Below are 26,637 nucleotides of genomic sequence, written 5' to 3' on the forward strand. Positions count from 1 at the left end.
AATAATTCTGGAAGATCACTTGTTGCATAAAAGATCTCTGAAAGGCCATTGAAAGATCTCTATAGGACTGGTCTAGGAATAGTAATCCATCAGTTCTTTGATGGGTCTTTCTGAGCCATTTCACAGAAATGACAAATTTCTGTGATCTTGAAGACCGCTGTAAGACCTCACCAATTAAAAGTCTTTCAGTGGTTCTTCAATAGTCTCTGTTCTGTGGAATGGGGGCCTTACTCTAAGGCCCCAGTCCACAGAACAGAGAAATGCCCGTATGTAGCTAAGATATCATGATTTCGGAAAGATAATTTCATTTTAATGTACCAAAACTATAGAACTATGATATATAATGGCAATTCACCCTAATTTTTAAGACTTTCTCATGAAATAAATGTTTGCTTCAACTAATGTCTTTTACATTGAAAGTCGACTGTTTCAATATCACCATGTTTTCATTCATTCAGTACGCATCTCGTTCATAAAATGAGTTGACCAAAATAAAGAACATATTTACAATGTAAGAATGCGTTCTACACTTGGACTTTCAAGCGTGAAAATGCATTGAAATTATGTTTAATCTCCTTATTAATTTTCAGGTGAGGTGGTTCGTATCACAGTGCTGTCCGTAGGATATACAGCAATCGAAACATCAAATGATGTACGGTACCAATGCTACCGCAGTGTACAACATGCGGATGCTACATTGTCCTTCGGACGGTCTGCACCCATAACAACCAGTATATCACCACCACCACACAGAAATCACCCTGTCCCTATACATGCAGATGTATTGATTGTTTGGTTCTCTGATTATGGAGATTATTGGCATACGAACGGGTTTGGTCCCTTCTACTGCGAGGCTGCTACGGCTTGTGGAGATGTAACAAGGGTCACTACATTTTTTCAGAGAAGTGATGGTAAGATCTTTTGTTCTTCTTCTTTTCACAGCGGCATGCTGTAAGCTAACTAGCCACGATGGGAAAAAAATATGATAGCCATCTTTCGCAAACCTCAGGGACGGTAGCATTAAGATCAACTAACACAAAATTTAACGATTAATCATACACTTGGTTTTTAAGATTTATTGTACATTATGGTCAATGGAAGCAAACGTAGAAAACTGCTCTACAATCATTGCTAAGCTTTGTGTTACAGGCCCTATAGATCTGATTTTCGATCGTGTGCAAAATTCTTTCACGCGACACCCGCACCATGCTGCGAGATTTAATCCCGCTTCCATGCATTTACGACTGATGGTAATCATCGTATATGCCCCCTGAGCCAGCGGCGAGCCTCTACTAACCCAGCTGGCTGGAGATATTCGAAATGCAGGGCCTACAATAGATTACGACATAGATAAGAAAGTGGTTTTTCAAACAAATCGAGTAAATATTTAGTGAGGAAAAAGTTAGTGCATTAAGGCTTAGATATAGATCATTACAATCCATCGAATCGATATTGCATTTAATTTGGATTATTGGTGGATCACTGGTAATTTATTCCATTGGTCAAATCACCTCTCCAACCGAAACCATTTCGCATGCGTCAATGTACACGGCATATGCACTAAGGCTTAAACGTCTGAATTTGTTATTGACATACCTTACTTTTACGTTCAAAATATACATCTCACAAAGAACACCAACTATATATAAAAACGGATCAGATTGTTTTCGAGAAAATATTTGTAGGGATTATGTTTGTATTGTGTGTGTTACCATTTTTCTCATTAAAATCAGTGATTGTAGTTGTAACGCACTCACGCATTATGTTTGATTAGCTTTAATAATATTCCTGTCAGTTTGAATTTTTTGAAATATTTCATGCATAATCAACTGTGGTCCTGCGCTTTTACTGCCCCCCCCCCCCCCCCAGTTAAATGCATTTGCCCGTATTATGATGCCAGGTTTAACTTAGACCATGGTCTAACTCTTAGGTAGAATTATGGGAAGACATGGGTCCCAAAAGTTGTATTAAGTTGTATGTTTCTTATGTTTACTGTGCTCTTTCCGATTCATCGATGGTGAAGACAATCATCTGTTTATACTTCCTAGACAGTTAAGAATGATTTGAGAGCCAAATGAGCTCAAATATTTTATATCTACTGCTAGTGATGTATTAACAATTTGCTATCCATACTCAAACCCCAACTTTAAACCTAAGTTAAAGTTAAACCCGACTGCAGAATACGTGTCATTGCATTTATCTAATAAGTAATTGCAAGAAAGACTACTTTATTTGAGAAAAAAGTTGCATAATGGTGCATTGAGAATAAGATTTAGACACCAGGGGCCCGTTGCAGAAAGAGTTGCAATCGATCGCAACTCTAAAAATCATGCACAACTTGATTTTCAACCAATCAACAGCGCGCATTTAGGACTTGCGTTTAAACGCAACTCTTTCTGCAACAGGCCCCAGTTCAATTATGTTTCAATCTTCATGAGCGTTTATTTTTTCATATTAACAGCTAAGTTCATACCAAGTGATGGAGTGTTTACAAAGACAGTCAGTGTGGCAGACACAGGAGTAGTGATCTCAATGACTGATCGATACCAACCTGATGATGATGGAAGTATCACATGGAGGAAAGATGGTGGTGATGTTCTTACACAATTTGAGGGACAGACCAGTATCAGCTTCCCAAGCCCAATCCGGATATCAGACCAAGGGATTTATGAGATCTACTACGATGGCGAGAGAGATCAAAACAGAGGAGGAATATACAGACTTATCGTCAGGGGTAATCCCCATCTCCTAATTTCTAATTAATTAGACTTATTTTAAGATGTCTTCATAAACTAAATAAACTTTAGCTTTCAAGGAAGCAGTGAGATATATGACTTTCCTTTCTATGGTGTCCTTCTCAATATATGAAATTATATATTCTTTATTAGGAAAAAAATATCCTGATTTTAAAAGAAACGTTGCTACGAGATTTTGTTACTCATTTACAGCTTAATAAAAAAAGTACTTTGTATATTAAAACAATGCTTAAAAATTCAATAGTCAATAGTTTCACCGGGTTGATAAATGGATTATTGCCAATCATATTGACTCAGTATTTATGTTTTTTCTCATCAATTCAAACCAGTAAAGTAAAAAAAAAATAATCCTACGTTTATGAGTTTTGGCTTAATGCACCATATGCAAATGTTTTTTACATAAATGAAAATTAATGTACGTTGTACACGAAATCACGTTTTTGATAATTTCTTTATCAGAAATGAAGAGATCAGTTGCAAATGGGGTCCGGTCCATTTTTCATCAAATTTGTTGAATTTTTTTGTCTCAATGTATAGCTTTTTTAGTAGCTCTATAAGATGATACCAAAGAAAAGTTGATTTTTTTCATTAAAAAATGAGCAAAAATATCTAATAAAAAATCAATTTTTTTCAAAAGGGGTCAATAGGTCCATTTCAGTGTTGTTGCAAAAGGGTTAGGTCCACAAAGATTTTTTGGGAAAAGAATAATAGGACAAATATGAAGACAGGTAGATTTCTTATATACCCAATTTTATGTTCACACGGTAGGGTATCATGAAAATTTAGTTTCACATAAAAATATTGCAATATATGGGAGAATAAAAGAAAGTATATTTCGGTGGGGATTACACCTAACCTCTTTTCCAACCAAGCTCTTCTGAAGAGCTCATAAGTCAAATGGGGTTAGGTCCAATTTTTAAACATTTTGTTGGTTTTTTTTGTCTCAAAACCTATAGATTTTTTATTGCTCTGATGATCCAAAGGACAATTTGAAATTTTCATTATGACATTAATAACACTGGCAAAGAAAAATATCTTTTTCATCAAAAATTTGTTAATTTTAATAAAACAAATTTGTTTTATATCCAATTTTATTTACACATGATAGGGTAATGCATTATGACAATTAACTTCTCACAAGAATATTGCAATAAGTGAGAATAAAGAATATGATTTTTGCCGGAATGGTCCAACGTAGATTTAGTCTCAAAAGATGAAATATGTGAGACTTGAAAATAGGAAGTCAGCAAGCGGAGCGGTCAAATTACGCTGTGGTGTAGGAACAAAATTTGTTTAGGGGGATGGGCAAATTCAACCCACTGGCAATTGTGCTTAGTCAATGAAAAGCGACCTTTTTTATTTTAAATGATTTTAATTAACAACCCAACTTGCATAATTTTGACAAAACACAGAGTACTTACTTTGTTTCAGTTCCCTTTTGTCCATGGCCTCTGCTAATTCTCTATTCATTTTATCTTTTTTTTCATCTTTGTGTCTGCCATTAGAATGTCCTGCCGGTAAGTGGGGTCCACCTAGATGTTATGGTGTCTGTGATAACTGCTACAACGGTGGTGTCTGTGATGATAAATCTGGTCTTTGCATCTGCCCAAACAATTTCAAAGGAAAGAATTGTTTAGAAAGTGAGCATTATCAAAAAAAAATATACGGGCATCTATTTTTATACGCCCGTCTTAATACGAGACGTATTGTGGTATTACGGTGTCCGTCTGTCTGTCCGTCCGTCTTTGACCTCTTTTTAAACGCGATTTCTTCAGTTTAACCTAACCTATGCTCATATAATTTAGTGTGTATGATAAACTAGCATGGATCCCAGAAGGCCTATTGATTTTGAGATCAATAGATCAAAGATTAAGGTCACAGTAACATATTTTCATCTTACCTTTCTCAGCTCCTTGTAAACGCGATAACTTCAGTTCAACTTAATATGGGCTCACACAATTGTGTGTGTGTGATACTTACATGATTTGATTCTGAGGTCAAAAGGTCAAATATAGAATCGCCGTCTTCCATTCTTCTTCTTTGGCCAATAACTCCACTTTCCGCGTGACAGGCGGGCATATTATGCTATTGCCCCGTAAAACTCTTGTTTCTATTATTACTGTAATCATGATTCACTATCATCATTATTACCATGATCATCATCCATCATCATCATCATCATTTTTATTATTATTATTATTATTATTATTATTATTCATTATCTGGCATATTAACCAATTATGAAACAGTCTACATGTACATAAAAATTTGTGACCTACCTCCCCAAAACCACAAATAAGTCGCCAGGTAAGGTTCTTTGTCAAACGCCAAAGTATAAATTTTGTTTCCAAGAACCCAAAATTAAGAAAATAAATTATCTGAAAAAAATACTCTTCTTCACAGTGTAAAAATTTGGAAGTCATGACATTGAATAAAAGATAAGATATAAGAGTTTCTTGGACATTACTTTTCTCAGACTGCTTGGAAGCTTTACTGAGATTACACAGTATGCACAGCTCATGCTTGAGTGAACCAAAAACTTCAAACCTTGTTTTCTCCTTATCATTTTTTTAAGCTCATGCATAATTTCCTCCGCATTCAATCAAGTACTTGTAATGGTTATTGTTGGTGAATTTTAAGATATCATATATCATTTTAATGCTTAGGAAATGAACTTTCAAGCTCAATAAAAATCTCAGTACTCTTTTGGGTCGACTTATTGTTGGTTTTCGGCGGCAGGTCTCATTTATGATTTGTTATGATAAAATGGAAGAAACGATTTGTTTGTACTACATGTATATGTGACACGCTTTCATAAAGCTTACATATATTGAATAGTGTTTAGGATTTGTTAAAACTTACAACACCGATTCCCAGATATAAGAAGTACACATTTAGCATGTTTAGGAATGAATCATGTAATAAATCTCAATCTTAATGAGTTGCCATGCTAGTTTCTCCATTAGTGCAGGGTTGGAAGGAGCTACATAAGATTTATCATGTCGTTATCGTCCACACTGAGAGCTCTACTATAAGGTCCATTGTCGTAGTGAGATTCCCGACCACACGAACGACTCCACACAGTTCGCCATTACGCCGCGCCGGCGGTGCGTTTCCGTTTTACACCCTGGCGAAGGCATTTTCCGGAAAAGTAGCCAAAAAGCGACTAGTGAAGAGTCTAAGTCTACGTTTGTTTACATTATCAGCTGGGCGCGCGATCCAAAGTCCGCACCGAAGTTATCCGCAGAACATATACCGTACAGCTGAGCTTATATGCTGACAGCTGATGTCTGTCTTTCTCTCTATCTGTCTATATATCTATCTCTCAAATTCTATCTCTATCTATCTATGTAACTGCAGTATCTATCTATCTAATAATCTATTCTGTCTCTCTCATTCTTTATCTAACATCTATCTCAAATTCTCTATCTCTCTCTATCTATCCATCCATCTGTCTGTCTTTCTCTATTTCTCTCTCTACCTATCTATCTGTTAATTTGTCGCTCTTCTCTCTCATTCTTGATCTATCTGACATCTATCTATCTCTCAAATTCTCCAGCTCTCTCTCTCTCTATCCATTTGTCTGTCTTTCTTCTATCTATTTATCTATCTATCTATGAAACTACAGTATCGGTTAATTTGTCTATCTTCTCTGTTTCTCTTATTCTTTATCTATCTAACATCTATTTATCTCTCAAATTCTCTATCTCTCTCTCTCCCTCTATCTATCCATCTGTCTGTCTTTCTCTATTTCTCTCTATTTATCTATTTTTTTTTAACTAGAGTATTTATCTATCTGTTAATTTGTTAATAATCTTCTCCCTCTCTCTCATTCTTTATCTTTCTATCTTTATCTTTCTATCTATCTAACACCGGTCTCTCTAATTCTTTATCTCTCTCCTTCTCTAGTATCTGTCTGTCTTTTTTCTCTCTTTTTCTTTGTCCGTCCATATTTATATCTATAACATCTCTCTCTCTCTCTCTATCTATCTATATATCTATCCTTCTCTCTCTTTCTCTCCCCTCTCCCTCTATATATCGACCTCTCTTGTCTCTCGATCCCCCTCTCTCTATTTATCTATCTATCCATCCATCTATCCACCTCTCTCGCTCTCTCTATTTCTATCTATCTGTCTATCTTGTCTCTATCTATTTATCAGTCTTCTATATCTATCTTTCGGCAGCTTCTAAGTATCAATCCCGGTATCAATCCATCAAACTTCAATTTGTCTTTCCATTATAATATCTGTTTATTTTGATTTTGTCTGTCATTCTATTCAATTAGTTAATGATTTATTTTTAGAAAAAAAAAACTATCATAAACAACGCGACTGCAAAAGCATGTTCGGATTTCACTCCTGACTGCCGCTCTCTCTGTACATGAAGTGCCGAGGAACTCTGTGCTCTGATCAGTAACTGCAAATTGCATGCGGTGGTGGACTCGCCTGTGTCGCACGCTGCATGCATGCAACCAGCGACGTGTGTAGACTCTTCACTAGTCGCTTTTTGGCTACTTTTCCGGAAAATGCCTTCGCCAGGGTGTAAAACGGAAACGCGCTACCCGGTGAACCTCCAAGCACTTCAATGTTTTCAGCAGTCTCATCTCGGTCTATGATTTAACTTGTTTTCTTTTTTCTTTTCTAATGATTGGCTGTATATTATTATTATCTGCCAACCTGTGCGCTTTGAAACACCAGTATCAAGCGCCCTACAAATGTTATGATTATTATTATTATTATTATCATTTACATTTCAAACTTTTCTTCAGTTTGCAGGGATGATGGAGGGAATAACTTTGGAATAAACTGCGAATCTTATTGCTCATATCGTAACTCGCCAACTCAATGTCGTGGCTTTCTGTTCTGTCTACCTGATCCTTATGGATGCTCATGTGATGTTGGTTCCCAAGGCCTTTCATGTGATAGTGGTAAGTCTTGTGGTGAATGGTGTCAGTCAATCTTGTTCTAGTTAGAAAGGTATGTTTTGCAATACGTGCAAAGTAGCAGTTTAGACATGTGACTTTCATTTTTATTACTGCTTGTAAAGTGCTTTCATCCTGACAAAAATCTGGAATTTAATATTTCAAACCATGAAAGTAAGATAAGTCTCCTGTTTTGTACATTTAACCATACTACATCAGCATACATGACAGTATCATTTCCGTCTGAACCATGTCTTCGCTTTCCACAGGCGATTACTTGAACTGATAGTGTGCGACAATAAATAAGGACTCGGAAGCAACTTTGTAGTTAGGATCAATACTTTTATTAACCGTAATCAACAGAAGAGTCGGACAAACGTGATGCCGCATAACTGACGCAGCTGGCGCTATAACATCAGATACAAATCAAATGGCGGTGGAGTATTTAGTCCATTCTGTTTTATTGTTGAAGGGGAATAGTTCTACAGGCATGGTTGGACTTAAGTAAGAGTACAGGCGACAAAGGAGAAGGAGCTGTAGTAGAAGTAGGAGAAGGAGCAGTAGTAGAAGTAGGAGAAAAAGAAAGACACGAATATGGAGGAGGAGGAATATGATTGGGAGGAAGAGAGGGAGGAGAAAGGGAAGAGAAAGAAAAAATGAATAGAGAAAGGAAGAGGGCCAGGATGAGATGGCAAACAAAATATATATATACCTTTTTTATTAAGAATTAAATTACCCCCTCTCTCAGATTGTCTAGTTGGTACATATGGCGTAGGATGCTCACAGACATGTCACTGTGCAGATGAGTCATCGTGTGACCCTTTTAGTGGAATATGTACTACAGGTGGATGCCAGCCTGGTTGGTCAGGGAACAATTGTCAAAGTAAGTCTATTATTCTAGCTCGTCTGAGAGAAAACTGTTTTGTTCTGAACGAAACAGTATACATTATGCATGTGTACGGTTCTGCACATTTAAACTCCATCATGATACAATCAACTGTATCCACAGCATGCAAAGAGGGTTGATCTGTTTTTTAAACGCTGTTGTTGTTTTTTCAAACATGTTTGAAACGCGTTTTAAAACACTAATTTTCCCTTCCCCCTAAAAAAATAAGCAATAAAACACAGCATAGAATTGTGTGTTGTAAATTTGCTTGGATGTGTGTGTTTTTTTTTAATACTTGGAACGTTAACTCAGGTAATCACGGTTCGCAAAACGTTTTGCGTACACTTTTATACATCCTCCTAATTTACGAAGTGTTCGTTTATGTGACCCATCAATTAGGGAAATGCTACAAGCAAAATACGAAATATCGCGTAATAATATGCTGTAAAACGCTTTTAGCCGATATGGGAAATCGCTGTATAAAGAAAGTATTTATCATTATGGTTATTATTATTATAATAATCGCGAGGTGGTCCGAGATAGGTTTGCTCAGATGGGTTATCGGGTAGGTTGTGCGTTTACACCGGATTAGAAACCCGTCCGAGAATGATTTGGGGGGCGCCCCAAGACTACTACGTAACAGCGGTCTTGGATCTGCATCCAAATCAACTTCTTAAACACTTATCAAATTGCCAAAATAATAATTACAAAAGCGTTTTGCTAAAAATGTCACCAAAATCGGATGTAAAATAAGAGAGTAATGAAATTTTAAACTTTCACAATTTTTTTTCACAAATAGTGACATGCAAATGATACAAATGATGACAGAGTCTACGATTTCCCTTGTTTAAAAGAAAATGCTTGCTTGAAAGACTCGAAAGACTTGTGTGAATTCATCTAATATAGTAAGAGCATACACGCTTAATATCCTTGGTTGTAAATTATAATTGCTACATTTACAATGTCTATTTAATTGTGTCTGTGTCCCACTTGTATTTTCTCAGTTCCTGATATCTGTGAAGCCGGTTACTATGGACCTCAATGTATTGATAAATGTTACTGCATGGATGATGCATCATGCGATAAAACAACAGGAGCATGTCCTCAGGGGAAGTGTGCCTTGGGATACAGCGTACACGAAGGAAACGATACTTGTCAAGGTAAAAGGATCTTATTTACTGCGTAGCGCGAGCTGAATCCTTTTTTACGCAGGATACGTATCTCGCTAAAACGAATAATCAAAACACTGATCGCGAGAAGCATATAGACCGGGGGGGGGGGGGGCACTCAGTATATAATGCATAGTGGGTATGTGCCGCGGAGGGGACCCCCATTTTTACACTCAAATTTCCGTTCCAAGGCATAGCATTTTTGCCTTGTTGAGAAAAAGAACAAAGAAAGCCGCTCCAAGGCATAGCATTTTCTTCTTATCGAGAAAAAAGAAGAGAGAAATCCGCTCCAAAGCTTCGCATATTTTTCGTTTAATACGCCGCTCCGTTCGCGTTGAATTAGCTGCAATTTTGGTGAAAAGCGGCCGCAGAGCTCCCCGGCGGAGGCCGCGCTAGCTGCATCATGCACGCATGACCGTTCCGTAGGGATGCATACGCGCTCACACGCTGGCGATCCGTTCCAAGGACCCCCGTTTTCACAAACATTTGTCGTTCCGAAGCCCGTTCCGAGGACCCTCCTTTTTACAATAAGCCCGCTCCAAGCCCCCCGTTTTTTGTCTCGCCCGCGGCACACCCCACCACTTTTTTGGTCGAGTGCCCCCCCGGGCATATAGACTTGAACATTGGATTTTAAGCCCAATTTGAAGAATAATTTACTTATCTCAGTCAACCGTTACTGTGAGCATGTAGAGCGTGCGGCCAACATTCTGAATTTTATAAAATGAACTGAGAGGATTATGATACTGACAAAAATTATTGGGAGCTAACAGTGAATGAATGATATTTTTTTTTATTTAAGGAAAAAAATGTGTTTTGGAGCGCAGCTTGACTATACATTTTTTTTCTATTTCTCAAAATTTTGGGGTTGGGGCCAACTGAAGCAAGGGGGCAAAATACTCCTGTGCTACCCATTGCAGGGGCGGATCCAGCTTTCGCCATAGGGGGGCCGAAAAATATTTGATCAACATTTTTTTGATTGGCCGCTACAATCTGCTTTTTTTATTTGTTGGTTAATTTCAGGGGGTCCACGCGCGAAGTCCAGAACTAAAGATGAATTTGTGCTCAGAAGAAGCGAAGTATAGTTGTGTCTAACATGGTTTTATTGCTAATGGGATAAGGGAGCGCGAAGGGGGGGGGGGGGGGGGATAATATAGTGGGCAAGATTGTCATCACAGACTGTTTAGAGGAGGAGTACAAGCCTCTCAATAGTTGGGAGTAATTTAGGGTTCTATTGGTTAGCGATCATATGAGGCAAACGAATAACCAGGGTAGTACTGAACTAGCGGTGGACCAATGCTTTAAAATTTGGTTCTGATGTGGCTGTAATGAGATTGTTCAATCAGAGCCGTGTGAGGGGAAAAAAGTGATGGCGCTATGTCATAATTGTTTTGATTGGTTAAAAGGCTCGGCAGTGGGAAAATATTTTTTCCAGATTTGGTATCTCCCTGATTAGAAGGCTTGGGCTTTATTAATCAACCAAATTGGTTGTTAATAATGAAAGCATAATTTACAGGTCATTACATCATACTGTAGATACAGCAGACATCTCGAGTAGATCTCACATACATTTACATGTACATGTATGTATACAGTGTTTATGAATCAATTACAACTTGGTGTGTATGATCAATTTTTACAATTTTTTTTAACATGTACTTTGAAAATTTGAATATTTTCTATTGGGAATAAATGCCACTCTCATTTTTGAAATGCTATATATTGGACCTCTATGGCATTGACATATATTGTGCACCGTACTTTGATTACAATTGGTGGTAGCATGTAGCAGCATATTAATTGTTAAATTGACAAAATATCACTTTCATTAAATTGCTTTTTGAAACAAATTGACACACTAAACATTTGCTTGAATGATCTGACATTCTCCCTTGTGTATCAAATTTTTCCAATAAGTACATGTAGGCCTGATATGTATATAATTTTGAGTCTTTGGATTTTCTGAAAATTCAATGATTTATATTTTGAGTAATAGAGTCAAGATAACCATATTTGATATAATATTCACACAAATCCATGGAATTTGTGTACCAGGTAATACAGATAAAGATAAATGATGACAATTTACATGCTTCTGCAAGTATAGGATTGTACTGTTTTGCATATTTCTTCTCTTTTCTCTCATATTTCACCTTTTCCCCTGCTTCCCCCCCTGCCTTCTGTCTTTCAGTTACACCCCCCCTCTTTCCTTTCTTTCTCTCTCTCTCTCTCTCTCTCTCTCTCTCTCATTCAGGAAATAGGTCGCCATTTTTCAGTCAAAATAACGGGAAGTGGTACAGGCAAAGCATCATCAAAACAAGGGTGGTTATTAAAGGGAAACTTGTCATTGTATGGCACTTTATTCCTGAAACTGAAGCATTTTAATTGATTGATGTAGAATGCTATATACATACATGTACATACATGTATGTACAGGAACTGGGATGAACAAGAATGTATACGGTACATGTATGTACCTTTGAAAACTGCGTTCATCTTTAATACACCCCAATATTGAGTTGAGTGTAGAGGGGAACATTGTTTGTATCCCTAAATTCCTGATTTATTTGGCCTCCATGAGGTATACCTGTAGGTACATCTGGACTGTACAGTATGTAGATAGGGTCTTCTCTCGTGTGCTACATTTATGCTTTTCTATTTCTGTTTCTTTTGGAACTTGACAGGACAGCTTTTTGCTGGTAAAAGCCTACATGTAGCTGGTAGGCCTACATGTACAGTAATCAATTACATAGGATACATTTTACGTCTATACATATACGTAGTGGCCGACTTTTTCGACGACAGGTATAACCCTCGGGTCTTTGAATCATAAAAGTGGAGACAATGGCAGAGTGGGGATTCAAATTCACAGTTCTGTGCGATGATGTGTCCAGAGCTCTAACCACTAGACCACACAACCCGTTTTCTAATTTTGGTTTATAGTACATGTACCTCTGCATTTGATTTAAGTTTTGTATCCCTTAAAAAAAAAAAATAACCATCCAGTCGGTTGCCAAAACTAAGTTCTATAAAACTCACCGGTAAATTTTTGACATTTTATTTTATAATTCCCAATATTTCACAACCACCTTCATGTACTGTATTGATTGGGATAAGATGAAGAATGGGGGGGGGGGGGGGTTGACCCTGGTCTTGTGTGATGATATTGGTTACAAAAGCAAGGATGCTGAGGTCAACTGGTGTCATCCTCTTCAATGCAGTCAAGATGCTCTTGTCTACTTTATCAGACCTATTTCATAATTCATAAAATTAATTGATCATTATAACTTTAGAGTTTGTTTGATGGAAGGTCCCCAATCCCTCTTTCTTGCATAATTTTGACACGTCTCTGCATTTTTCAGATCATGTTTGTATGTTTAATGTTGGTTCCTGCAATGTACATGTGTAACAACCATTCTAAGGAGGGTTTTAAGATTTTCACATGGGCCAATATCTTAAAATCCATTTTTGTTAGACATTTTATATATTATTTCTATAGGCCTACATTCTACTCAAGGTGTACTGTCAACAACTATTAACTACATGTATGAGTAATCATACTTTTTTATATATTTCTGTAATGACAGTGGGATCATTGCTGCACCTGGTTTTTGTTTTCACCCCCCCAAGATTTAAATTCTTTTATGTACATGTAGGCCTACATGTATATTATATGAAAAAAATAATTTTCCACATCTACATGTACATGCATGTGTTTTGACCCTACATGTACATGTATGTGGTTTTATAATGGGACAAAAAAGTGAATGTGAACCGTGTCTGGAAAGGATAGACTAAAGGTGCTACCCGTCTACTTGAACCCTGGGTAGCAGGTGAAATCATAGGAATACTACCCGCCAAGGTCGCCAAACCTTCCACATATACCATTCACACTTCAAGAAAAAAAATGCTAATATTTCTGTATTTTGTTTGATATACTGTACAGACCTACATGAGTAAAACGGTATGGATTTTTTTTTAAATATCATTTAGATTTTTTGTAGTCTGAAAAACCTTCAAGTGGATTTCAGTTGTTAAAGGACATTGAGCCTTGTATTGAAGATGATGGTTTTACCTTCATTTTGAATATTGACTGTACATGTACATAATATGTGCATGCAGCAATACATCAAGAATGCTTCCCAATATAGGCCCACCATCATGTACTGTACATGTACATTGTACATCCAATATGTGCACTTTGGAACCTATTTGAATGTGGGTCTTTTACAATTTGTTATATTTTGATATACTTGATTAGCTGATATCTTGATTGATTTGAGTAAAAAGTGGAATGTTCATAAGAAATGTATGATAAGTAGTGTTGGAAACATTTACTATAGCATGCTGTATCAAGCGTCTCCAACGTTACTCAGTAAACACAAACAGCTCTATTTTCTTTGGGACTTATGTCCTTAGAAAATATTAATGAGAATATTGGAATGGAACTTCAGTTGCATTTAAAAAGATGTATGGAAGTCAAATACATACATGTACTGTTGATGCAAGAATGCATCACACTGCGATACCCCTAATCTTTTCCAACCAACAAATATTTGATGCCAAAGATGTTTTGTCACTGATCAGGGATCATTTATTAAAAAAGTAGCAATTAATCACAAAACATCAATAGACGGTGAAGATAATTGTTACATGCACTTTGAAAAAAAAAAAGATTCTGACCGGGACCAATTGCAAATGTTTTGCAGTCAAACATAACCCAAAGTGGCATTGCATTATTGGAAGGTAATGATCGATTGTACAGAGAGTGTATAATTTACAGAAACCAAAGAATCTGAGACTTCCTACGCACTACCAATTTTGTTACGTGTTCAGTTTCTGCTGAAAATTGTCCCTTGCATTATCTTGCATCAACCAACTCAGAAGAAGATGTGCGATGAATTACGGTACCTCACATTACCAGGCAGCATCCACAACCCGACATCTCTTCAGTGGATAGATTTGCATTGCTTCTCATCACATCATGTACCTCCAAGTTTATCATTCAGCAGAATTTGCACTGGTTGAATATACATGTGTAACACAATTTTGCTATAAATTTGTGATGTCATGCTGTATATGAAATTTTTAGGTTTAATATTGAATTCCTTTAGATTTTGTTCTTGAATCGGCAAAATAGAAAAAAACCCAAAAAACAAGGTTCTACCCCCCAAAACTCCCAATACAAACAAATGTACCCCAAAACGAAGGACTCTCCGTGATTGTCATACATAAGTAGCCAAAATCAACAAGAAGGAATAGGAGTGATGAAAAACTAAATATAATTTTTGCCTAAAAAGAAATAGGACAAATTTCAACTGTTTGAAAAGGGCCCTTCCGCGTGATAAGGTCGATGTTGCATTCTTCTATCAAAGAGTAATGTAATTTATGGATATGACATCTAATTATTTTGTTGCCATGTCATTATGTCTATGACGGATGTATGTAGCTCCCTCAGGATAATACACTTTTTGCGAATTGCTAGTTTTGTGCTAACGACGTGAAGATTGGTACTGTATGATAAATTATTGAAGTATTGTCATTAATATGACGTAAGTACCTGAATAGATGTATTTATGATGCACAATCAGGCCATGAAAGATGTTCATTTTGGCACATCAAATCATTATTAACTATCATCTGCAGATGAATATATATTTAATGTGGAAAGTTAGAATTTCATATTTTGCTTGCAATTGAATGGGCTTTATTTGTACAGTGAAACTTCAGATAGCCCTAGTTCATATTCAAGCTCAAGTTCAATTTTGCTCATGAATTTAAAACCAAAAACATCACAATATAATCATAATATTATACAAATATTGTCTACAAAATGCTGATATAAATGAGAAACAAAGGGTGTGTCCCTCATTCCTGGTCGTAAAAGTAAACGTCTTTCAGATCTTAGAGTAAAATTTAAACACTGTAAAAGGTACCTTCGGAAATGTTATCAGCTCAGACGTACATGTATAACAACCTTCAGCATTGCGAATGCAACAAAATGCATTAATGAACACAATTGACTTTTGCTTTAAAATTGTTCTTGCAGTGTAAGCCTATAACAGTACACAAGCACGTGTCAGGATTGACCCTTCTTCTGATGGGTAAAACTGCGCAGGAAGCTGCGCTAACGAGAGTGGGATCTATAGAAAGATTGACATATGGAGCTTTATATTTTCGACGCTGAATGGTGCATTCCTGATAGTAGTGTTTGTGTTCTTTACGTTTTCAATCATGATTCATGTTGCTGTTTGAATTCGAAAAACGACATTGAACACCTTTAAATATACAATGTATACATGTATGTATAATGAGTACATTTAAACACAACAATTAATTTGCCCTATCAGTATCCTGATATTATTATTGATGTATCTATTTACCAGGCTCTCCAATACATCTTGATCATGAAAGTACTATGAAAGTACTTTTGGCTCAGCCCCCCCCCCCCACTTTGAAAACCGTTCTGCAGCCCCTGTTGTTCATCTGTGTTTTTTTTAGCAAAATGAATTTCTTCAAGGAAAGTAGATTTAGAGGAAGAATGACTGCATGTACATGTATATCAAGTAATGGAAACAATATCTTTAAAGAACGGATCCTAGTTATCATTATGTTTATCAGTCTACAATCAGGAACAAACGTGTTCAATGTTATGGTTCATGTATATAGTATATGTGGAAAAGGAACCATAACTGTAAATTTGTTGGTGAAATATGCTTTTGTAACTAGAGCAAAGCAAGTTTTTAAGCAACTGGCCCCTCGTCTGTTGACTGATCAACATGAAGCAGTTTTTTTCATGGTACTGATGGACACCTTTTCTGTAATTGATATACACATATCAGGACTTGATAAAAAATTGCTGGTAGGATCTGTTATACAGTATTCTGTAGAACTGCTGGTCCATACAGAGTATACATGTAATAATACCGTGTACGATTCATATAGGCCTTGATGTACATGTAGGCGTTCATGTATATCGACGGCTCAGATCTTTGTGCAAGAGATTCACAATACCAGACATTTCTTTTCCAGTAGTTTATACGACATTTTTCTAAGTTACATTTCAGTTTACATGTACATGCAGTTGGATAAAAGAATTAAAATATTTTTATTTTAATAATAATATTCAGTAATGCTTTTGTCCAGTTGAGTTACCTTCTTTCAAATAGTCTTCTTCACTTGCTTTTAACAATATGTGAAATTTCAAATGAATTATGTTTCCACAATATCTTTAACTGATGTGATCACTTAAGGCTAAGATCATATTACAATAAAGGATGATGTACATGTAAAATCATTAATTCCCACATCATGTCACACCCAGTTTATTGTTTTTAATCTCCTGTCTTGTGATAATCACTATTACTTTCTATTATAATGATTAGAAGGCGATGACCTTGTCTGAAGTGCCTTTTCCATGATTGCCTGTGGCTTATGTGTATGCTTGTTTCAAAGCAGAATCAGGAAGTTAGCCCAGATCAATTGCCAGCTACATGTACATGTAGATAAAGAGGACTTTGTGCCCAAGACAGGTACTTGAGGTTACAATTCATGTATATGTGTAACAGTCATGAACACCACTTATTTGTACATCAGGAAAAAAGTTTCATTGACAAAACTAATTTACTTGTAGCCTTTCTCACAAGCCAAATTTTCCTTGACCATGTAGCCCTACTCTACATTTAGGTAGGTCTAAATGGCAAAAGCCCTATCTACAGTTAGTCAGGGGTTTCAGCTTAGCTGACATTCTGTTCTCACAATGTTTTTTTTACAAAGTATGCTCTATACGCTAACCCCTCCAATCCCGACTTTTTACCTCTACACAACAGCAGTTAGCCGGGCTATTGAGGTTGCTAGTGTGAAAGTCTGGGATTCTGATTGAGTCATTGTGAGAACAGAACTCAGCCAGGACATTGCTCCACGTATGCTCTAGCAGTCTAGGCACAATGGAGCCAGTGCTGCTGGGAGGTGTTTCACAAAGATTTACGTGTGACTGGGGGTGTGTTCAATGTCGATTTTCAAATTCAAACACTGAACGGTGCACCGCTGATCGTGTTTGTGTTTGGTGGTTTGTAATTGAGTTTTCAATCATGATTTATGTTGCTGTTTAAATTTGAAAATGGATGTTGAACACATTCTAAATGCCACACTTTAACTCTAGCTTTGTGACCCCCCCCATTTAAAGAAACTTCTGTGAGAAAAGGGTAGGCCTATTTAGGCTAATATAATTTATGCCCTACCCATGGAGCTAGGAGCTCATGCCCTACCCATGTTTACAGATTTGTAGTGTGGGCAAGCTAAATCCAGTGTATTGAATAATGTGCAGTACTAATTTACTTTAAGTACTATTCATATGAACTTTCTGTGTCAATAGACCAAATGTTTGTACTGTAATTTTGCGAACAGAACATTTAAAAACCTCGGGGACCAGGGTTTATACACCCGTTCCCATAAATTGATAAACCTATTTTCATTTGTAAAATATACCTATTTCCAATTGTTTTCTGTGTATGTCTTACAAGCACAAATTGTATTATAATAATAAACATACCATTACCATGGTCCAAGATTTTTTAGATTGCATGAAAACCCAGAATGATTTTTTGAAATATCGTGTTTTAAAGGCACGAATGAGTTTAGTAAAAAAAAATTTTAAAAAATAAATTGCTACTTTCATAATTTTGGGTGTTCTATACATGGATATTCAATATTATTGTTATAATGTTCTATATTTGTTATGTTTGTTTCATTAATTTCACAAGCTCTGCTTCTCTATGGGGTTCCAAACCTAACCTAGAGGCTGTTCTCATTCCGATTTCTAAAGCTAGTTTTATCTGGAAACCGATTCAGGAAACCAGTTTGGAAGATCGCTTTACTAGTGTTCCCACTTGATCACATGAAAGTGGTTTTCAAAATCACTTCATGTAAAGTGATCTTGTTGATATGAAACAGCGTAGGCGTAGTGCGCACAAAATGTGCGAAGATCGCCTCCCAAAGAATAGTTGTGTCCTCACTTGCACTAAAACGAGTTAATAATGGGGCAAAGCACTCTTGAAAACTACATCACGAGGTGGTTTAACTGGTTGGAAGATTGCTTCCAAGACCGCTTCAACTGTTCTCACTACGTGTTTAAACTACTTTTAGGAACATAGCGAGAACAGTGTCGTAGAGGAGGAGGAGGAGAGTAGGATGGGTTGAGGATGTAGGATGCACTGAATTACTCAAGGTGGAGAGAGGGGGAAAGGTTGATTGTTGTGTGAGGCGAATCCAGCCACCCCTGTTGATCACGCGGACAAACCCGGATTTAAAACTTTGGATTAATGATAATGATTTACACCCTCAATGTGCTACATGTACATGTATGTGCATATCATCCTTATATCTTTGTAGTCGGGCATGTGTGCAGTAATATGTGTACCAGTCATTGTGCACAGTCAGTAAAGTGGCCTCTCAGATGTCTTCATTAATAACATCTGGGGATGTCCATGGAGCCTACAATACCCCTTCCATGTAGGTCTACATTTTTACATTTTAATCTGGGCTGTAATATAATTATCATTTTTAATCATGTTATTGATATGTTTATTGCTATACATATAAAATCATGAGAAAATAGATCATTCACTTTTTTGTCTTGATTTTGTTTTACTCTCATATCTTCTGATCGTGTGACGACCTTTCTTGACAAACAGAGAGTAAGTCCATTATGTTCATCTAATTAAAAAAAAAAACTAACAAATTCTAATCATCGCACTAATGATATAATTCAGTTTGGTGTTTGTGGAGTGGGTAAAATTATTCAAATTGTAGCATGTCGTAACTAACAGTTCGTCGCCTTCCTGCATAAGGTCTTTCCAGGAAGTACTAGATGCACATTGTCTTTGTGCATGAAAGCATAATGATTTTTTTTTTGCTTATTACATCATATTGACGTCATATTGAGGTTCAATATTCTTTTATGAACTGCTTTATTACATTTCTGCAATAAAACAAAAGGCAGGGAAATCAAGATAAGGTGGATAAATCGCCTTTCTGCAGGAAGGCTACGAATTATTAAAATTTGATTCAAGACAAATAATGTTACTTTCCCTTGTGACTAATCTGTCCTTTCAGTCTTGAAATATAATCTCAGTTTACGGTTTGTCATGGTTTTAACGTATGTGAAGGATTTACTATACATGGAAGTGTGAAGGGGAAATTGAATTAGCCAAAGAGTGAAATTTCAACACCATTGAATAAAAATTACCAAGTTTTGCCATATATAACATGTTGACTTTATGAACCTTTTTCATTCATGAAGGAAAGAAGTCATTCTACATGTAGATGATTTCAGATTTTTTTTTTCTTCCGATAATTATAAAGTGGTATCGCTGTTGCATACATGTACTTTAATGTACTTGTTCATCACATATCTGGAACAGTGATCACATAAATTAATACAAATATATTTTTATTTATAATTTGCCTCACGCACAAAACACACTTCAATTTTGCTTTATAATTTGCATGGTTACCACTAACTTTTTTGTTTTTATATTTGATATTGATTTTAAACAAGAATTGAATATTTAATAATTTCTTGTTTAGACAAGAATGTTTGTTGCTGTTTATATTAAAGGTGATGGAATGGGTTCATATTCAATATGATTGGGTTCACGCATGATGTATATTTTATTTTCTTATCATTTAACAAGACAAGATCAGATTGCTTTATTTTATTTCATAGCATTTTGTTATGCCCTGTAGCACCCCAAAACAAATCAAAGAAAAAACAAAACTGCTTGTTGCATATTATAAAGAATATCATATAAATAAATATAAATTGGCTTTATTAAGGGTAACAAGTTTGTGACAGTATTTGAGGACTTTGCACAATTTTTCATTTTCATTTATTGATTTAGACATTAATAACATAACTTGATTTTGATTTTATTGGTGACTATTAGTTTTGTTATTTTCATTTTTGTTATTAGAAAATGATTAATCTTTGTAAAAAGACATTGTTTAGCATAGCTGGGTGTGATCCCCCTCTTTCTCTCTCCCTCTTCTTCCCCCTATTCTCTTTCACTTTTTTTTCTTCTATCTCCCTCTTCCTTTTTCTTGCTTTTCTCTTTTTCTTCTACATCTCACATTCCATTTATCATATTGACAATATTGACATATTTCTTACAAACGAGAAAATCGTAACTGATCATTGTAAAATATTTTGCTATTTGATCAGTGAGTATCAATTTAAATTCATTTATGATATACTTTGTTTAATACAGTCTATATTGAAATTTGTTCGTAGCATAATAAGTTATTTTTAACCTTGTTATTGATGATTTTGTTTGAAATGTAAACTTTTGCAATTCGGCTTTTGCGCAAAGAAAGCATTTTTAAAAACCATTTTGAATTGAATTCAAAATTTAATCTAATAAAAATGGGTGATGTTCATAGAAAATGCAATGGAGAATATTATTTCTTAAGCCTAGACTGCTTTTACATGTAGTTTTACTGCTATAATTCATGTTTGTATCATTTGTTTATCATGAAACTTATTTCATCTCAAATGATTGAATTCTTTGATGGAAACTGGTAATTTTCATACTTTCTTTATGTTTTCCTATTTTTATGATTTCCTTTGGTCATGGGTTTGGTCACATCAAATTTAATTTCTATTTTTTTTCTTTGCATGAATATTCAACTCAAAAAATCCTTCTGAATTATTTTTTGTAATGTGCAAGTTGTGCACAGGTGTGACTTTGTGTTATGAGGAGGCAATGCACCAGAGGAAAATAAAAGGGAAGTAACACGTAGTAACCCTGGTAATTTTGTATTTTGTATTAAAAGCAGAAAAATTAGAGTAAATGTTGGTGAAGGTTTAATGAAAATCCATCAAAGAATAAGAGATATTTTCTATTTTTTTTATTTGCAATGTCATAATTGCTAAATCCTCAAAAATGCATCTTGGCTTTTAAATTAAGAGGTTGATTAGTGAATTCTGTAATTCCCATAGGCTTGTACATGCAGGAACCACCACCCTGTGCTATATGTAGTTGGCAGTGGGTTTAATACAAGCTACTTGAGTTTGCATTCCCCTCTAACAGTTGTAATGTTGAATGTTGAGGATATAAATTGAAAATGTCTTTATTTGACCAATTCTGCAATTTTACAGACAAATAAATTTTGATACGATCCCTGATAAATATAATCTATCATTGGCGGCGGAAGCCAAAAAATTAGGGGGTGTCCACCTGAAATTTGGGATGGACACAGCTAAAAAATTGGACAAGCGCCCCCCAAAAAACACGTCCCCCGTCCCCCCCGCTTTCTGCCGCCTATGAATCTATCTGCATTTAAAAAAAAAATTGATATTATAAACCACTCCTCATGGATGGACTGCACAGAAGAATTCACAAGATATCCTTTGCAGCCCTGGGCGGATCCAGGATTTTCAAAAAAGGGGTGGGCAAATTTTGATAAGCAATTTGACAAGCAAAAAAAAAATGGTCTTCAATTTCTTCAATTGAAATGGCATTTTTACATTACAAATTTTTTATTTTGCTTCTCAAAGGGGGGGGGGGCACGTGCCCCCCCCTGGATCCATGCCTGATCCTTTGCATGTTAGTGATTTGGTATAAAATCACTAACTTCACAAGATAAATGCCCACAAAACCCCTTTTCATTGAAAAGAAACATGAAATCATAAATAAGAGAGGGCACCATATATGGAAAAAAAATCAAATTTATAAATTAAAAATAAAGTGTCAAAGGGTTAAAAAATGTTTTTCAGACGATTACAACAATTACAATGTACTTTTGTTTGATTTGAAAATATGAATTTGATTTTCCAATATAAAATCACATAATTGTCCCTTCTGCTGCCTTTTAAAGGGGAAGTTTACCCTAGCTAAAAATATGCTGTAAATTTACCAGAAAATAAAAAAGAAATACTGGTGAAGGGTTTGAGGAAAATGTATCAAAAATTAAAGTTATTAGAATTTAATTTTTTTATGACATCATAAATGAGCAACTGCCCCATATGTTATGTAATATAAAATGCATAATTTCAATTTTTGAATGGTTCATGATGACTGTTTTCTTTCAGCAGCAGGTCTTGAATAATTTGTCTGTTGATATACTGAAGGTAAAATAAATTTTTGATATTTTGAGAAAATGACATGTCATTGATTTTTGAAATTAAGTAACCTGGGAAGCTGCTCACCTAAGACGTCACAAATAAAAAAAAAATTATAATAACTTTTTGTAATATTCAATGGGTTTTCTTTAACTCTTCACCAACATTTTCTAAAATTTTTACTGCTGTTTGTACAATAAAGTTTTTGTTAGGGTGAACTTCACCTTTAACATTGTCCCTCATACTATTCAGGATAATCCCTTCTTGGCATCTTTGCCAACCTGATTTTGATATGGTAAGCTTGGAATAATGAATTCATATATCTCCATGTGTATAGAGGTTTGATAGGAAGTACTTGTAAACCTTAAACCAGATTTCTTTATTTCTTGCAAATTTCCTTTTCCTGTCGATGTTTTACAAACTTCCTCTGCCAAATTAATGTAAAATATGAATATATGGATTATCAGGACCTGCTTTTAAAGGTAAAGACTGATGGTGGATTTATTTCATACTAAATACAAAAAAGGCACAAAATATTCAAGGCCAATGAGAGGGGCATCTGGGCTTTCATTAGGGTATCCAAGGCCAGGGCCTTTTTGTCCTGTGATTAATTGGCCTTCCGTAAATGACAATATCCTTTTCATACTTTCGATACAAAGTGTGAATTGTGAGGAAAATTTTACATGTGAATCAAACCTTTACATATTATGTGATCTGAAAACCAATGAGAGCACCCGATCGATAGAAGATTCACATTGAGAGTGCATGAATGGATGTACATGTATGAAGATGTTCAATACATATCACATCATACAATGCTTATTACCTTTTGTTAAATGCCTCTCAATGAGCAACAGGCAGTAGCCCTATTGTGCTTTTAATGAGCATAAACCTTTAAAGTGATAGATACTTTTTATATTCATTTGAAGACATCACACAGAAAAAGAGTAGTTTTATGCACGAGTATACATGTGTGGGATACAATTTAATCTTGAATTTTAGGTTAAATTCTAGAAATTGTGATATAGGCATATGGGTTTCCACACTAAGTGATGTTGGGACTAGAGTACTAGATTGGTATTAAAAAATTGCAATGCCATAATTGTGTGTTTATTCATGTATTTATTTGGAGCATGAATTCAGTCCGACCCCCTGCCACCCCCAGCAAATCCATGTTTTGGGTATTATGGCAAATTCACTTCCTGGTTGTTCATTGCCTAGTTGCCAATCACAAACTCCCAAGTGTAAGGAAATTACATGCTAGATGGAAAGGGTATGAAAGGATTTTTTTATGAAAAATAGACTAAAAGGCACATCCCTGCCAAATCATTTGCCACGACATACATGAATATTTTTAAAGCATGTTTCGATTGTTGGCAGCAAAAACGATATATTAATCTGAAGCTGATTAAATATAGTTTCAAAATGTATCCCTTGAATTTAAACATATGTGCTTGAAGTCATCTGGACATTTCACTTATGATTTCAGGTGAGTTTTATGTTTATTTTTTTATTTATGCAACTGACTGTCAGTTTTGACCTCTGCCAAGGAAATTGTGGTTTAAAAGAGCTTGAAATAAAACTGTCTGGTAAAGTGGTATGTTTATTTCAAGGTTACCAAATTATGACACAAAACCTGGTTTCTAAACTCTACATGTACAGTACATGTAGGTTGCAATATGGTGCAGCCTTTTAATTGATGTGTACTTGTAGCCAATTAGCATGAACTTTGCCAATATTTTCTTGATACTTTCTTTGCCAATGCTGTCTTGACTTGAGGCTGGAAGTAAACATGATCTTTGAAGCACTTCTAGATGAGTTATGATAAAGAGAAACAGGTGTGGAGGAGCCAAGCACCTGCTTCATTCCACGGTGACCTTTGAGTAAACTTGACCTTCAAGAAACCTACCAAGGTTGTGATGAGAGTCCATATGTTCATCTGGAAGTAATCTGAATGCAGCTGTTGTCATGAAAACCAAGAATGGGAGGGGGCCTTGTCAGGGCTGGAGTGGGGAGTGTATTTGGATTTTGTAGAGCTATGTGAATTGAATGAAGCACATACATGTATGTAGAAGGCATAACCGGAAGATATCCATGGAGGCCTACTCCTGAGATGTTTGACTTCATGGGGTCCAAATGCAGCTTGTGTTTGAAATCCAAGAATGGGGAGGGGGGCTTGTTAGGGATGGGGTGGGGAGTGTAGTATTGGATTGTTTTTGGATTTTGAAAAGCAAAGTGAATTGAAGCACATAATAATGTAGAAGGCACATTATTTCATAGCCATAAGATTTCCATGTAGGCCTACTCCTGAGACGTTTTACTTTATGGGGTCCGAATGCAGCCTGTGCTCGAAATCCAAGAATGGGGGAGGGGGGGGGGGGGCTTGTTAGGAATGGGGTGGGATGGGTGGTTGTGATGTATTGGAATGTATTTTGATTTTCTCGAGTAATGTGACAAGAAGTAGAAGACACATGAGCTATACTGTTGTGTGTTTGCCTCACATTCATTCAGCAGCTGTGCACAAAACCCAAAGTGGGTGGGGTCGTGCGAGGCAAGGCATGCAGGGAAACTACTGTACATAGATGGTTGGTGTTAGAGGGATGTATTACTACTATAATGTATTTTTATTGTATAATTTGCCTGAAATGTTATTAGTAAGCAAATATAATGTAACAAATATATTACCTTCTGTTGTATACTTCATATACTCAACTGTGTAGACCTACATGTTCACTATAAAGGCCAGCATGAAATTGACTTATAATAGCTAATACAAGCTTCCTATTTTGTCCCTATACCAAAATATTTGGTAAAAACAGTAACTGAAATTTGAAATTTTCTTGGGAGCTTACATGTGTATTATTTTATCAAAGAGTTATCTTTTTTTTTGTTTTGGTAGATTCATAGATTGCAACTTTTTGACAATCTTGAATTTTATATTTTATTAGGGATAATTAAAGAGATAGTTTGATCCTAGAATGACTTTGATGATATCTTGCACATATGATGCAATCAGTTTGCAAAACTCAGTCATACAATCATTTGTTGAGTTGTGTGTTTGAGTGTCCAAGCTGCCATGGACCTAAGTCTTAGTTTGGTGTCATCTATTAGAAATGTGTTATGTCTATACCTCATGATGTTTGTTTTCAAGAACTGTTGTTGTTTCATTGCTATGTAAACTTAAGTTTGCTGTTAGTAGGCCTAGATGGTCCCATATGTACAGCTGCTCTGTAAGATAAATAATTCTTTCCTTTTCTTCTATTCCCTTCTCAGGTGGTGGTGGCAAACGCAAAGGCCGGAGTAAAAAGTGGCGACAGATACTCAAGTTTCCCCACATAACAGAGTGCCAACGCCCTACAGAAAGATTAGGTTCGTATTATCTAGCACTGAAAGGGAGCCAGAGTTCTTTCTGGTGTTGACACCGAGTTGGTTTTTGGAATGGCAAAACTAGGGTAAAAGTCATAGGTATAGGTATATATGAAAAGATGTATATTTTGGAATTGATGAAGGATTGCAAGATTTGTTTTGACATAGAGGAAGGTCATATCAACTGCTCAGGTCAGAATTCTCCTCAAGGGGGTAAAGTACTTCTAGAGTCAATGTTAAAAGTTTATCTGCAATGTTGTACTGGCTTGATAAGGGGAGGCCCATCAAAATCCTCTCAAGTTTATGAATTTTCCCCTTCTGAATCAGCAAACTACCCCATGGGAAACAACCTTTAAAGTAATTTCTAATGAAAATGCTACATGTATAAGCCTTAAACAGTTTCATCTCGAGATAATAATCCT

General features: G+C 35.8%; 1 protein-coding gene across 1 annotated transcript in view; it reads left to right on the top strand.

Moving 5' to 3' along the window:
* The window catches only part of LOC121425375 (angiopoietin-1 receptor-like), a 28,304-nt gene extending 2,036 nt beyond the window's left edge, over window positions 1-26,268 (top strand). The window contains exons 2-8 of the mRNA XM_041621403.1: window positions 591-911; window positions 2,462-2,734; window positions 4,262-4,396; window positions 7,525-7,683; window positions 8,426-8,560; window positions 9,568-9,723; window positions 26,123-26,268. Of these exons, the coding sequence (XP_041477337.1) occupies window positions 591-911; window positions 2,462-2,734; window positions 4,262-4,396; window positions 7,525-7,683; window positions 8,426-8,560; window positions 9,568-9,723; window positions 26,123-26,268 (1,325 nt within the window). The remainder of the gene's footprint in view (window positions 1-590; window positions 912-2,461; window positions 2,735-4,261; window positions 4,397-7,524; window positions 7,684-8,425; window positions 8,561-9,567; window positions 9,724-26,122) is intronic.
* Window positions 26,269-26,637: the final 369 nt, after the last annotated feature.

This window comes from Lytechinus variegatus, chromosome 12 (genome assembly GCF_018143015.1).
Source record: "Lytechinus variegatus isolate NC3 chromosome 12, Lvar_3.0, whole genome shotgun sequence".
Classification (NCBI taxonomy): domain Eukaryota; kingdom Metazoa; phylum Echinodermata; class Echinoidea; order Temnopleuroida; family Toxopneustidae; genus Lytechinus; species Lytechinus variegatus.